Source organism: Seriola dumerili, unplaced genomic scaffold (genome assembly GCF_002260705.1).
Source record: "Seriola dumerili isolate Sdu_G_001 unplaced genomic scaffold, Sdu_1.0 BDQW01002927.1, whole genome shotgun sequence".
NCBI classification, from domain to species: Eukaryota; Metazoa; Chordata; class Actinopteri; order Carangiformes; family Carangidae; genus Seriola; species Seriola dumerili.
Genome location: NW_019177182.1, coordinates 178,551 through 193,938, shown reverse-complemented (window position 1 = coordinate 193,938; position 15,388 = coordinate 178,551). Strand labels below are relative to the sequence as shown.

At 46.4% G+C, this 15,388-nt stretch overlaps 1 protein-coding gene across 1 annotated transcript; it reads left to right on the top strand.

Annotated features, from left to right (window-relative positions):
* Window positions 1-848: 848 nt before the first annotated feature.
* On the top strand, window positions 849-15,169 carry LOC111239532 (dachshund homolog 2-like). The gene is made up of 11 exons (XM_022769430.1): window positions 849-1,354; window positions 6,023-6,132; window positions 9,821-9,946; window positions 10,022-10,153; window positions 10,259-10,413; window positions 10,568-10,709; window positions 11,167-11,321; window positions 11,466-11,613; window positions 14,044-14,151; window positions 14,370-14,404; window positions 15,109-15,169. Exons 1-11 carry the CDS (start codon window positions 849-851, stop codon window positions 15,118-15,120), a joined length of 1,629 nt encoding a protein of 542 aa, XP_022625151.1. The 3' UTR covers window positions 15,121-15,169.
* The last annotated feature ends 219 nt before the right edge of the window (window positions 15,170-15,388 follow it).

Below are 15,388 nucleotides of genomic sequence, written 5' to 3'. Positions count from 1 at the left end.
TGAACTGTTGCCACGTTGATGCTGACATGACTGGAACTGGTTTCCACGGAGATCTTCCTTTAAACCTGACGGTGTGCAGGAAGTCTCTGAGTCCTGGTTCAGACTGTGCGGACCGATAGATCACCTGGATGTGATGTATTCAGGTGTTTTTCTCTGACATTTAATCTGCTCCGCTCTGCAAAGGTTAATTTGATGCTTTTAATTTGATGCTGCGCTTTTAATTTGAAACTCAGTTGATGTATGAGGTGGTTTCCTTCATCACTCTGAAATTTCATGAATTTATTATCTTTACTGGAAACAGCTGAAACCAGTGACTGGAGGTGAAGCAGAGAAGATTAATAATCAATAATATTGATGGAAACTCATCAGCTGATTCAGTAACAAACAGCTAACAAACAATAAAACAATAAACTAATTGATAAATCAGAAAAACATCTCAACAAGCAGATGGGTTTCACCTGTTCAATTCCCCGGCCCCGCCCTCTCAGCCAATGGGACGCCTGTCCGTGTGCGGTCCCTGCCTGTGATTGGCTGGATCCTGATTGGCTCTGAGTGGGAGAGAGAGAGAGAGAGAGAGAGAAAGAGACAGAGAGAGAGAGACAGAGAGAGAGAGACAGACAGAGAGAGAGAGAGACAGAGAGAGAGAGACAGAGAGAGAGAGGCAGGTGCAGTGCAGAGCGAGAGAGGTGGAGAGACCTTCACACAGAGCGGGACTGATCAGAGAGAGAGAGAGCGGAGGCTCTTCAGGCAGAGTGGCGCGAACAGAGAGAGACAGACGCGGGAAAATCACAGATGAACACAGAACAAAAAGAAGAGAAAGAAAAGAAAACTTCTTCTTCTTCGTTATCATGGCGGGATCCTCCAACACCCCTCTGTCCGGGACCTCCACCCCGCCCATCGACCCTCTCTTCCACTCCGACCCGCTTTATAGCGCTCCTAACCCGGCCAGCTCCCCGCGGCTCCCCGCTGCTCGCCTGTCTGGAGCGTTTCTGAGCGGCGGGAGCGGCAGAGTCCCGCTCAGTGTGAACGGGACGAGAGGCGGCGGTGGCGCGGCTCCACACACCGAGTGTAAGATGGTGGAGGTCCACGGGGTGAAGGTGGCGTCGTTCACGGTGAACGGCGTGGAGCTGATCTGCCTGCCGCAGGTGTTCGAGCTGTTCCTGAAGCACCTGGTGGGCGGGCTGCACACCGTCTACACCAAGCTGAAGCGCCTGGACATCAGCCCGGTGGTCTGCACCGTGGAGCAGGTCCGCGTTCTGCGGGGACTCGGCGCCATCCAGCCCGGAGTGAACCGCTGCAAGCTCATCACCAGGGCCGACTTCGAGACGCTGTACCGGGACTGCACCAACGCCAGGTGAGGCGGGTTTAGACCGGTTCAGGTGAACACAGGGGGTAGGGTTTCTAACAAAAACACAGGAAATCCTCTTAAAGAAAACAAACAGACAAACATCAGATTTAATTATTGGTATTTCACTTTTTATTGTGTCTCAGTTGTTTGTGGATCTTTTACTTTCTTACTGAATTTTTTCTCTTTAACTCAGTCCAGGTTCAGATACTGGATCAACATGAGACCAGCTGGTCTGAGATCTGAGCCTCTATCTACAGACTGTGAAATTATTATATGAAATAATAATATTAATATTTTTTATAGGAATAAAATCAGTTCCAGACACAAAGTCAAAGGTTAGAAAACTTCAAATTTAAATAAATGAATTAGTCAAATAAAGAAATTAGAGAAGTGAGATTAAAATATTAGAAAACATCAGACTGAGTTCAGTTGCCATGATCTGTGAGTTACATATTACATATGTAGTTAAATGTCTATATAGGTAAGAACAGTATATAATACATGATATAATGTGGACAGTGTGATGAAACTAGAGCAAAAACTGATTATTATTTTAATGATCAATAAATTATTTTAATTATTTTAATGATTATGACTATTATATTAATTATCAATAAATCTGTTATCATCATTATTATTTTAATGATCAATAAATCTGGTATTTTCTCAGTTAATCGATCGTCTAAAAATCTGAGAGATGAAATCTAAAGAGAAGAAACTGTCATTTTATTGAAATAATATTTTGCTTTAAAGATGGTGAAAACAGTATATGATTGATTATCTGTTGATCGATCAATCCTTCCGTCTCTGGTTTGAACATTAAAATAGAAATAAATAAAAGCCTTTCAACCGGACTGATCATTTTACTCTCTGATTATTGATCCTGATATCAGCTAATAATCAGTTCAATCTGTTTGTCAGTATGTGAACTGATGAAATACAAACATGAGAGTTAATCATGTGAATCTTCAGTGAACGACTCGTTTTAACGAACTAATAGATTTTAAATTCTGTTATTTTTGTTACTTCATGATCCAACAATGTGACGGCTGATCGTCTGTTCCGTCCAAAACAACTGACACAGTGAATCTGAGATCAATTAGATGATACTGACACAACTGAGGATCAACGAAGTAAATCAAACCATAAACATCAAATTAATAAATCAATAAATAAATGAAAGGGTTAGGGTTAGACAGATACTGGTTTTGACAGTGAGGAGCTTCATCATCATCATCATCATCATCATCATCATGTCAGATAGAGGTGAGCGGTGGTCGCGGTGAGCAGGAAATGTGATCAGGTATTGATCAGAACAGAGATCAGTGAGGCTGCAGCTGAAAGAGCGGGAAACGTCCGACTGAGACTCAGTGACTGAAAACAACAGTTTGACTGAAACAATGAACTCGTTATCAACAATACTTATATTATTGATTAACAACCAATCAATTATTCAACTGATCAAGTTTGAACATGTTTATATCGTTTCTGTAAATGAACTAGAGGAAGATGATGTCATCAGCTGCACAGAGACAGAATAAATAGAACAGAGTTGAATAGTTGAATAGAATAGAATGTGTTGTATTACAGACCTCAGGCAGGACACAAGAAACATCTGAAAAATTAATAATCATTATTATTGTGTGTGTGTGTGTGTGTGTGTGTGTGTGTGTGTGTGTGTGTGTGTGTGAGTACCATATGGACAAGTATGTTGCCAGCAGCAAAGCCCGAGGCACACAGACAGACACACACACACACACACACACACACACACACACACACACACACACACACACACACACACACACACACACACACACTTCAGTGCTGCAGTTAGTTTGACTGAACGGACTCACCTGCAGCAGGAAGCTCCTTCCCCTGTCAGATCACACCTGTGTGTCACTTCTCTTCCATCAGGCTCTGTTTGGTCCATCCAGGCCACTGTAGCTTCACTCCCACTGAACCTTCCTAAGTCTGGATGAAAACACCTGTTGACACACATCATCAATCAGGATATTGATACATGGGCACCAGGTGTCAATATTTTATGGATCCAGTTTCATTTTAAAATCCAAGTGAGAAACACCAGCCATAAGGTTCTAATTTACACCTGACACCCCGAATATGGGCGCCTGTGGTACTGTGGGAGTCAGGGTACTCTAGGATTCTGGGTACTGTGGGAGCCTGTGGTACTCTAGGATTCTGGGTACTGTGGGAGTCAGGGTACTCTAGGATTCTGGGTACTGTGGGAGTCAGGGTACTCTAGGATTCTGGGTACTGTGGGAGTCAGGGTACTCTAGGATTCTGGGTACTGTGGGAGTCAGGGTACTCTAGGATTCTGGGTACTGTGGGAGCCTGTGGTACTCTAGGATTCTGGGTACTGTGGGAGCCTGTGGTACTCTAGGATTCTGGGTACTGTGGGGGCCTGTGGTACTGTGGGAGTCAGGGTTCTGTGGGAGCCTGTGGTACTCTAGGATTCTGGGTACTGTGGGAGCCTGTGGTACTCTAGGATTCTGGGTACTGTGGGAGCCTGTGGTACCAGGTCTGGTTCAGGGAGTCCTTCTGTCCTTGTGTAACCAGAATGAGTCCGGTAGGTTCTCAGAGACTGGGGGACTGTACCAGGTTTCATCCTGTTGCAGATTCAGTTAGCTTCATACAGACAGCCTCACTGCTAACAGCAGCAGAACTGCTAACACCACGGTCACCATGGTTACCACAGTCACCAGGGTCACCACGGTTACCACAGACACTGAGTGTTAAACTACACTGGTGTTTGTCCTGACTCAGAGGGACGTACAACACTTTTATCACAGTGACTCGATCCTGCGTCTGAGGGGAGGGGCTAAGATACCATGAGGGGAGGGGCTAAGGCACACACGATGAAACAGGAAGCAGAGCAGAGAAACACCAAACACACACACATACATACACACACACACACACACACACACACACACACACACAGTCTTTACGCCAAATTTGTTTGTGTTGCCTCCAGGTGTGTGTGTGTGTGTGTGTGTGTGTGTGTGTGTGTGTGTAATCACATGTAGGTAGATTACTGCTGAATGTGGATCAAAATGTTTTTTCTGTTATGATCAAATTATGTAAATGAGCCTCAACTAATTATGGATTTAACAAAAAGAGGCCGTGTGTGTGTGTGTGTGTGTGTGTGTGTGTGTGTGTGTGTGTGTGTGTGTGTGTGTGTGTGTGACAAGTGTTAAATTAGGAATGACAGTGATGAAATCAGTTTAACTGTGGTACAGGCTGTTTTTGTTAATCAGCTTTAATCTCCTGATTCTTATTAAACTGATGTGTGTGTGTGTGTGTGTGTGTGTGTGTGTTTGGACTGTAAACCTACTCTCAGTTCAGGGAGGAAAATCCTCCTACTGGGGTCTATATACACACACATATATGTGTGTGTATATACTGTGTGTGTGTGTGTGTATATATATATATATACACACACACACACACACACACACATATATACAACCCTAACCCTATATCACAGGGTGTGTGTGTTTGTGTTAACTGAACTGAACACACACACGCTCAGCTGTGTCAATGACTCTGATGCTCTGCAGTAAATCACACGTTGTCGAGGGCAACCATATTGTCTGCACAATTTATAGTCTCTCTCTCTCTCTCACACACACACACACACACTCTGTCTTCAATCACAAATTAAGACCTATTCTGTGTGTGTGTTAGATAAAAGACATTTTGTCTCAATTTAATTAAGTGTAGAAACACACACACACACACACACACACACTGTACTGAGGAATTTAATTTACTGTGTGTGTGGGCAGGTTGTCTTGTACCTGTCAATCAAACACTGACCTGTGTGTACCCCCAACACTGTCATTGTGTGTGTGTGTGTGTGTGTGTGTGTATGTGCTCATAAACAGCTGAGGCAGCAGGTTTGGACAGGTGCAGTAACCATGGCAACCGGCCATGTCGGCAGTCCCACGAACATGTTTGTAATCTGATTACTTTCCAGTCAAAACATTGATTTTTCACTGATGTTATTAGTTGTTTTGAGGTAACCGTGGTAACCAAGTCATTTTTTTCATTTTATTGTGAAACTGATTTGTTTTTGTTTCATGTTGAGAATAAACCTGATAAATGAGCTGTTTTTATTTATTATTTCTATCAGACATTATTTTTATATTTCATATAAATTATTTTAAGGTTGAAATAAACATGTTCAGCTCTTTTATTATATAATTCAGTTTATTTTGAACAGTTTAATTTGATTTATAGTCATCACTTTTTACAGTGTAAAACATTAAAGACAAAATAAATCAATCAAACTGACTGAGGAAAATTTGAATCTGTAATGTAATGTATATATATATAATATATTTCACCTCCTTCAGTTTCCTTGTATCAGACCAACTGTGCGTGTCCTAAAAATCTTCCACAGGGACGATCGACACTGAACATAAAGGCCTTGAGGAGAGAGAGATGAAACAGATTAATTCATGAAATGAAAACATGAGATTAACCTGGAACATTAAGACTGGGGGGGGCAGTATTGATTAATTATTGATGTCTGTTGAACTCTGCATTGGCTCTTTTTATTTAAGGTGGATACTCTCCAGTCTTTTAAGGCGGTCAGCAGATTTATTTAAGGGGCCACCCCGCTGTGTTTTTCACTTTCTCTCTCAGCTCTCGACCAGGTCGACCTCCGAAGAGGACCCTTGGCGTGGCCACAATGACTGACGGCTCCAGGCTCCTCCCACACGGTCTGCTAAGCCCCGCCCTGCTCTCACAAACCGGTGAGTATGACAAACAGCGACGTTTCTACGTGAAACTGTAACAACATCGTTTTGGACGAACAACTTCCTGTGATTTTAGAGCCAGTATGAAAACTGCAGGGGGAGGAGTCATGTGACAGTGATGATGACAGCTGATGAAGTGTTGTGTTCAGTGTCATCACTGTAATAATTGTTCATGCACTTCAACAGCAGGTTGAACTTTTTGTGTGTGTGTGTGTGATTAAGCTATAATTAGCATGTTTAATTAGCAGATGTCAAAATGAGTGACAGATTAGAGTCTCACCCGAAGCACTGTTTGTATGTGTGTGTGTGTGAGTGTGTGTGTTGCTTCGGGCGACACGTAAAGAATTTTATCTCTGTAAAGAAAATCTTCTTAAGAAAACCAAGTGACATGACAGTGGGATCTGCCCTCTGATTGGATGTTTCCACACAGATGACATCATATGTGATGTTCAGTACTGACGCCAGGACAGAACTGTGAACCTAAAGACGGGTCCTGGTCCTGGTCCTGGTCCTGGTCCTGGTCCTGGTCCTGAGGCAGGTATTCATGGTCTCATTTAGAGTCTGTGAAGCTGCGTTGTTAATGTGAGCCACATACTGACCTTCGACCTCCGTCACCTTCCTGACAGACCTGACAGCTTAATGAAAACACACACTACAACACACGCACACGCACACGCACACGCACACCGTTTTTTATTAAAAATACTCAAACTGGCACATTTCTCAACTGAGGTCAGAGACAGAGAGATCAAAGGAACAAGAAAATGATTAACTCTGCGCGCACACACACACACACACACACACACACACACACACACACACACACACACACTTAATTAAATGTTGTAAAGGTTGAGTGTAAACTGAGGGCCAGGTCTCGTCCTGTGGTGGTCGGAGTCTGAGAACAAAACAAAGTCACTGGTCATTGACGTCCTCAGATAACCAACTGTATAACCAGAGTACTCTGATATACGACAAAGAGAAGCATTAAAACCTGCACCAACACACAGGAAGCAACTAACGTTATCTAAAAATGACCGAGAACAGCTGCTGCCCTCTGGGAGGCGACCCTCTGAACGACTTTGAGGCTCTGCTCAGTAAAAAGCTTGTTAGCTTCAACTTATCCTGCTTCAACAGGCAACAGAATCCCAGCAGCTGGTGGTGGAAATGTAGGAAAACTACCCGAGATGGAAGCCATTGTTAAATTTCTACGGTCTGCACCCACGGTTCTCCTGGACCAGGTGAAAGACCTCAACATCAGATTCAGGATCCCTCCAGAGAAGACGAGCCCACCGCTCCGCGGTCTAAGACCTGTTGATACCGATGGGCTGGAACTGAGAACCTTCATTGTCAAATTCCTCCGTTTGCAGGAGGAAGAGAAAGTTTTCTCCCGTGTGAAGTGTTGGACCTGACCCTGTGAAGAGCCTTAGATAATGTTGGGATTTGGTGCTATAAAAACTAGAATCACCGCCTCGTGGTTGTGTCCTCCTCCACTCGACTAGTTTCAGGTCACATCCTGTTTATCTGCAGTCAAACAGTTTCATATGAAATATGAACCATTTATGTGACATTTTGTCATAGTTTCTGTGTAAAGTCTTGAATAATGGCTAAAAAGTGTTTTCTAAGGTCACTGTGACCCTGACCTTTGACCTTTAATCACCAAAGTCTAATCAGTTCGTCCTCGAGTCCAAAGGGACATTTGTGCTAAATTTGAAGATTCCCTTGAGGAGTTCTGGAGATATTCTGTTCCTGAGATCTCATGTCCACGAGGATGGGACGTACGTACAGACAGACAACCTGAAAACAAGATGTCTCCTGGTCCCTGTCTGTCTGTCTGTCTGTCTGTCCGTCTATCTATCTACCTGTCTGTCTGTCTGTCTGTCTGTCTGTCCGTCCGTCCGATCTACGTTGCACAGAGGATACTACTTCTTCTTCTTCTTCTTCTTCTTCTTCTTCCACAAATGTTTGGGTGTGTAACTCGTCCTGCAAATTTGAGAAAACCCAGACAAATTATATATCAAAACGTGTGGCTTGATCGGGAACGTTGTGCTATGACATTTCTAAGCTGTTCAAGTAACCATGACGATGTTAATGGTGAAGAACAAAGAAAATGTTCTTATTGAAAATGAATGGAGAGATGTGAAAATGACCAAACCTACTCTTTTTTGGAGCTCTACTGTTTCGTCTTATTTTAACTTAGAAACATGTTGGAACTTAAAATTGGTCACAAGACTTGAGACTTTTTTTGGTTAAATCAGCATTTTGACAATTATTACGGTTTTCAAAAAATCATATATGCACCAAGCAGCAGGAATTTTCTTGTTTATTTAATATTTATTTGTATCCGTGGAGATTTTATGTGGGACTGGGGGATGTTGGAGTAACATTAAAGATATTGTGTGTTATATTTCATTTTACCTGTTAAATGATTCATTCTGTTTGGTCGACACATCAGTGCAGCTCTAACTCAAACATTAATCAGTAAAATATGAATGGACTCTGGCAGACAGGTTGAGGCGATGACTGATGGTTTTATCAGCGACACTCTGCAGCGTCTCTTCAGGTCAAAGCTTCTAACAGCACGAAACCAAACTGATGAATGTGTTTCTGTAAAACTGAGATGAAATAAAACCTTGTTTATCCTCCGCTGGTCAGACAGGAAACAGCTGTTTCCAGTGACAGTCAGACAGAAAATGATGAATTTATCAAACTGACGTTTTATTTACTGCTTGTGTGTGTGTGTGTGTGTGTGTGTGTGTGTGTGTGTGTGTGTGTGTGTGTGTGTGTGTGTGTGTGTGTGTGTGTGTGTGTGTGTGCTTTACAAGCAGTGTTGCGTTGTATTTCCTGTTTGGGGGTTTCACCACCTGAGAGCTTCCTGTAATAGACTCTGTGGTTTGAGAAATTAAAATATATGTTTTGTATTTAAGTAGAGAAGAAGAAGTCCATGACCTCCTGGTTAAAATGCAGGAGACTGAGTTTACCTGGACGGGTCTGAATCTACCTGCAGTTCAACAAAATTAACAAACAATCACATTATTCATTTGAAATGTGAAAATTTACTGTGCTAATGCTAACCACCTGCTTCCACTCTTTATGCTAAGCTAAGTTAGCACCCTGTGGACTCCTCTGTGCTGGACACCTTCAGAGCTGAAACACTGGTCTGATCTGGATTCTGCTCCAAAGTCTCCTGACATTAAATGTTCCAGTTTTAGAAGAACCTGCAGGGAACATGAGAACACAGAGACAAAAACGTTCTGTGTTTTTGTTCATGAGGAGGTATTTAATGAGCTGGGGGGGGGGGGGTCTGTCCGATTGTTAGGGAGAGTCCCTCGTTAATTCTAATTGAATTAATTAGAGGAGGCAATTAATTGGGCCAAGTGGCTGCAGGGAGAGAGGTGGTTGAGAGACACTGACAGTCACTGGAGACTCTCAGGCTACCAGAGTTATTAATTATTGATCAATCAGCAGCTGAAAACATGGAGCTTGTCTGAACACGGAAAATATATGAAGGTCATGTGACCTGTGAATCCTCCTCCAACACAAAGACACTGTTACAGCTGTGATGAACCATGCAACCTGTGGGGGGCGCCAACAGGACTCAACTAGATCATTACATCAGAAGTCATGGTATGGTCCGGGTCCTGTAGCGCCCCCATCAGGACACACTGACCTCCGCTCTCTGCAGGTCTGACGGCAGCAGCGATGGCGGAGGCTCTGAAGCTGCAGAAGATGAGGATGATGATGGGTTTCCATGGAAACAGCAATCAGCAGCGATATCACAACGGAGCCGAGTCTGAGAACGACGACACAGGTACAACTACGATGTGACATCATCACATGACATCATCAGGCAGGTCTCCTCCTCTCATTGTCTCCTCTCCTCTAGGAGGAAGTGAAGGATCCTGGGAGAAGGAGCAGCGTCTCCTCCCTCCTCCCTCCTCAGTTGTGGCGCCTCCTGCTGGTTCAGCGTCTCTCCACCTCAGCACTCTGCAGCAACACAGCTCCCTATTGGCCAACCGTGAGTCACAGCTCTGATTGGATACCCGATCACTGTTAGCTTTGCATCATAGCACATCAGTGGTTTACTTTCTCCCCGTCTGTCTCTGTGGGTCGGCCTCCTCAGGTCTGTCCGACATTCCTTTTATGGTCATGCCACACCCTCTTCTCCCTGTGGGCCTGCCCCCTGCCAACGTTGCCATGGCGATGAACCAGATGAGTCAGCTAAGCGGTTTGGCAAACATGGCCGCCATGTCTCAGGTCCAGACTGAAGAGGGCAAGGTGATAGCTAACACTGCTAATGCTAACATTGACAATGATAACAGACCTAATGCTAGCATGTTGCATGCTAATTAAGTTGATAGTAAAAGTGGTACTGCTTAGTTTTAAGTGCTAATGCTAACAGCGCGAATGCTAACTCCTCCATTATGTTCAGGAGTCTCCTCCAGGAAGCCCCTCCCCCTGCCCCTCCCCCAGTGATGATGAGCTCCACCCACCGGAACCAACCAGCCAATCACCTTCGAGAGCATCTTCATCATCGTCATCATCACCTCCTCCTGCACACGTACCAGAGCTCGGTCAGCACACACACACACACACACACACACTGTATCAATCAATCAATAATCAATGTATGATTTAGCTTTTACATGTTTTCATATTGTGTGTGTGTGTGTGTGGGGACTCCACAGGTGAGATCAGTGACAACATGAAGGTGAAGTATAGAGGTAGGAGTGTGTCAGTGTGTTGGTGTGTGTGTACTTGTGGGGACGCAGCAGATGGCGTCTTCACTCATCTTTTATTCATCGTCTCCTTCCTGTCCTTATTCATGCCTCCTTGCCTCTTTCCCTTGTCTCCTCTCTCCTTCTCTCTGTGTGTTTTGAGCTCAAACACACAGCCGGTCCTCACAAAGATACAAAGAGCAGAAACACACACACAAAGAGCTCATTAATTATTCACACAGGAAGCTTCTCCTACAGACCTCATTAAATATTCATGAGGTTGTTGCTTTGCTTCCCTTGTTCTTACCTGCAGATAACGTGGTGCCCCTCCCCCTCCTCAAACCGACCTATGAGAAACTGCCACTCACCTCTCAGTCACTGACAATCAACCACTCAAACCCCCCCTTCGCCCCATTTCTATTGGCTGAGGGTCTGTCGTCCATGGAGACGCTGCTGACCAACATACAGGTGAGAGAGAGGGCAGGAACTCGTCCTGTCATTCTCTATCCTGATCCATGATAATGAGGATGATGAGGATGATGATGATGATGAGGATGGTGATGATGATGAGGATGATGATGATGAAGATGACAGGTCCTCTGTGGTTCTCAGGGTCTCCTGAAGGTGGCGGTGGAGAGCGCTCGCTCTCAGGACAAACACAACCAGCTGGAGAGGAAAGAGTTAAAACTGGAGCTGGAGCGAGAAAGAGACGCTCGCCAGGTGCTCCAGAAACAGCTGAGCTCCGAGCTGCAGAGCAGAGGTGAGACAGGTCAACAGAGGTGAGACAAGTGACCAGAGGTGAGACAGGTCAGCAGTGGTGAGACAGGTGACCAGAGGTGAGACAGGTCAACAGTGGTGAGACAGGTGACCAGAGGTGAGACAGGTCAGCAGTGGTGAGACAGGTCAGATCAGAGGTGAGACAGGTCAGCAGTAGTGAGACAGGTGACCAGAGGTGAGACAGGTCAACGGTGGTGAGACAGGTGACCAGAGGTGAGACAGGTCAGCAGTGGTGAGACAGGTGACCAGTGGTCAGACAGGTCAGATCAGAGGTGAGACAGGTGACCAGAGGTGAGACAAGTGCCCAGAGGTGAGACAGGTCAGCAGTGGTGAGACAGGTGACCAGAGGTGAGACAGGTGACCAGAGGTGAGACAGGTCAGCAGTGGTGAGACAGGTGACCAGTGGTCAGACAGGTCAGATCAGAGGTGAGACAGGTGACCAGAGGTGAGACAAGTGCCCAGAGGTGAGACAGGTCAGCAGTGGTGAGACAGGTGACCAGAGGTGAGACAGGTGACCAGAGGTGAGACAGGTCAGCAGTGGTGAGACAGGTGACCAGTGGTCAGACAGGTCAGATCAGAGGTGAGACAGGTGACCAGAGGTGAGACAAGTGCCCAGAGGTGAGACAGGTCAGCAGTGGTGAGACAGGTGACCAGAGGTGAGACAGGTGACCAGAGGTGAGACAGGTCAGCAGTGGTGAGACAGGTGACCAGTGGTCAGACAGGTCAGATCAGAGGTGAGACAGGTGACCAGAGGTGAGACAAGTGCCCAGAGGTGAGACAGGTCAGCAGTGGTGAGACAGGTGACCAGAGGTGAGACAGGTGACCAGAGGTGAGACAGGTCAGCAGTGGTGAGACAGGTGACCAGTGGTCAGACAGGTCAGATCAGAGGTGAGACAGGTGACCAGAGGTGAGACAAGTGCCCAGAGGTGAGACAGGTCAGCAGTGGTGAGACAGGTGACCAGAGGTGAGACAGGTGACCAGAGGTGAGACAGGTCAGCAGTGGTGAGACAGGTGACCAGTGGTCAGACAGGTCAGATCAGAGGTGAGACAGGTGACCAGAGGTGAGACAAGTGCCCAGAGGTGAGACAGGTCAGCAGTGGTGAGACAGGTGACCAGAGGTGAGACAGGTGACCAGAGGTGAGACAGGTCAGCAGTGGTGAGACAGGTGACCAGTGGTCAGACAGGTCAGATCAGAGGTGAGACAGGTGACCAGAGGTGAGACAAGTGCCCAGAGGTGAGACAGGTCAGCAGTGGTGAGACAGGTGACCAGAGGTGAGACAGGTCAACAGTGGTGAGACAGGTGACCAGAGGTGAGACAGGTCAGCAGTGGTGAGACAGGTCAGATCAGAGGTGAGACAGGTCAGCAGTAGTGAGACAGGTGACCAGAGGTGAGACAGGTCAACGGTGGTGAGACAGGTGACCAGAGGTGAGACAGGTCAGCAGTGATGAGACAGGTGACCAGTGGTGAGACAGGTCAGATCAGAGGTGAGACAGGTCAGCAGTGGTGAGACAGGTCAACAGTGGTGAGACAGGTGACCAGAGGTCAGACAGGTCAGATCAGAGGTGAGACAGGTGACCAGAGGTGAGACAAGTGACCAGAGGTGAGACAGGTCAGCAGTGGTGAGACAGGTGAGCAGAGGTGAGACAGGTCAACAGTGGTGAGACAGGTGACCAGAGGTGAGACAGGTCAGCAGTGATGAGACAGGTGACCAGTGGTGAGACAGGTCAGATCAGAGGTGAGACAGGTCAGCAGAGGTGAGACAGGTGACCAGTGGTGAGACAGGTCAACAGTGGTGAGACAGGTGACCAGTGGTCAGACAGGTCAGATCAGAGGTGAGACAGGTGACCAGAGGTGAGACAGGTGACCAGAGGTGAGACAGGTCAGCAGTGGTGAGACAGGTGACCAGTGGTCAGACAGGTCAGATCAGAGGTGAGACAGGTGACCAGAGGTGAGACAAGTGCCCAGAGGTGAGACAGGTCAGCAGTGGTGAGACAGGTGACCAGAGGTGAGACAGGTGATCAGATGTGAGACAGGTGACCAGAGGTGAGACAGGTGACCAGAGGTGAGACAGGTCAACAGTGGTGAGACAAGTGACCAGAGGTAAGACAGGTCAGCAGTGGTGAGACAGGTGACCAGTGGTCAGACAGGTGACCAGAGGTGAGACAGGTCAGCAGTGGTGAGACAGGTCAGCAGTGGTGAGACAGGTGACCAGAGGTGAGACAGGTCAGCAGTGGTGAGACAGGTGATCAGATGTGAGACAGGTGACCAGAGGTGAGACAGGTCAGCAGTGGTAATTTTTTTCTACATAAAACTGTAAATGTAGAAAACTCAGTTTTGTGTGTCTCCTTGTCTTCTTGTCTCCTTGTGACCTTGTCTCCTTGTGACCTCGTCTCCTTGTCTCCTGGTCCTCAGTGTCGATCCAGAGGAGGCTGAAGAAGGAGAAGAAGGCGAAGAGGAAGCTGCAGGAGGCGTTGGACTTTGAGTCGAGGAGGAGGGAGCAGGTGGAGCGAGCGCTCACAGGTGAGCAGATTCACCTGTGGCCACGCCTCTTCTCATCATCCATGATCAGCTGATTATTTCTCATTCATTAGTCGAGACATCAGGACAGATGTTCACTTCTAACCCCAAATATTATAGGTTGACACAGTGACGAGTAATTAATCAGAGAAAAACTATAATCAATCAATAATGATCAATAATCAAACTGAATGTAAGAGAGGTGTTCTATTGTTTTTCAGATGCTGTGACTCCAGAGAGAGAGAACACACACAAGGTGAGAGAGAGAGAGAGACATAGAGAGAGAGACAGAGACAGAGAGAGACAGAGAGAGACAGACAGAGAGAGACAGAGAGAGAGAGACAGAGAGAGAGAGACAGAGAGACAGACAGAGAGAGACAGAGAGAGACAGACAGAGACAGAGAGAGAGACACAGAGAGACAGACAGAGAGAGAGACACAGAGAGACAGACAGAGAGAGAGAGAGAGAGACACAGAAAGACAGAGAGAGACAGACAGAGAGACAGACAGAGACAGAGATAAACAGACAGAGAGAGACATACAGAGAGAGAGAGACAGACAGAGACAGACAGACAGAGAGAGACAGAGAGAGAGGCAGACAGAGAGAGACAGACAGACAGAGAGAGAGACACACAGAGAGAGAGACAGAGAGAGAGACACAGAGAGAGAGAGACAGAGAGAAACAGACAGAGAGACAGACAGAGACAGAGATAAACAGACAGAGAGAGACATACAGAGAGAGAGAGACAGACAGAGACAGACAGACAGAGAGAGACAGAGAGAGAGGCAGACAGAGAGAGACAGACAGACAGAGAGAGAGNCCCCAGAGTCCAACAGAGAGAAAGCAGAGGAGAGGGAGCCTGAACGAGGAGCAGAGGAGGAAGGGGAGGGAGAGGGGGAGGAAGAGGGGGAGGGGCTGTTTGTACCTGAGTGAAATTAAAGAAACTGTTTGTTTCTGCAGAGAACAGAGTGACCACACCTCCACTCCTCTTCTGAGACCTGACGGAGGGATGAAGAGGAGGAGGGATGAACTGATGGAGGGATNTCAGAGAGAGAGACACACAGAGAGAGAGACACAGACAGACAGACAGACAGACAGAGAGAGACAGACAGAGTCAACTGTGAAATTGAATCAGGGAAACAATCAGACTGAACAGCAGAACTAAAGTGTGTGTGACGGGTCAGAGCCTCTTGTCAGAGTCCAGAACCAGAACCAGATCTAGAGGGAGGAAGGGGGGGGG

Bases quoted from the DNA above. Each gene is read 5' to 3' on its own strand.
- LOC111239532 (XM_022769430.1), top strand. From the start codon at position 849: ATGGCGGGATCCTCCAACACCCCTCTGTCCGGGACCTCCACCCCGCCC. The intron at 1,355-6,022 runs GTGAGGCGGGTT...TTTCTCTCTCAG, and splicing joins CGGGACTGCACCAACGCCAG to CTCTCGACCAGGTCGACCTC. The intron at 10,414-10,567 runs GTGATAGCTAAC...CATTATGTTCAG, and splicing joins TCCAGACTGAAGAGGGCAAG to GAGTCTCCTCCAGGAAGCCC.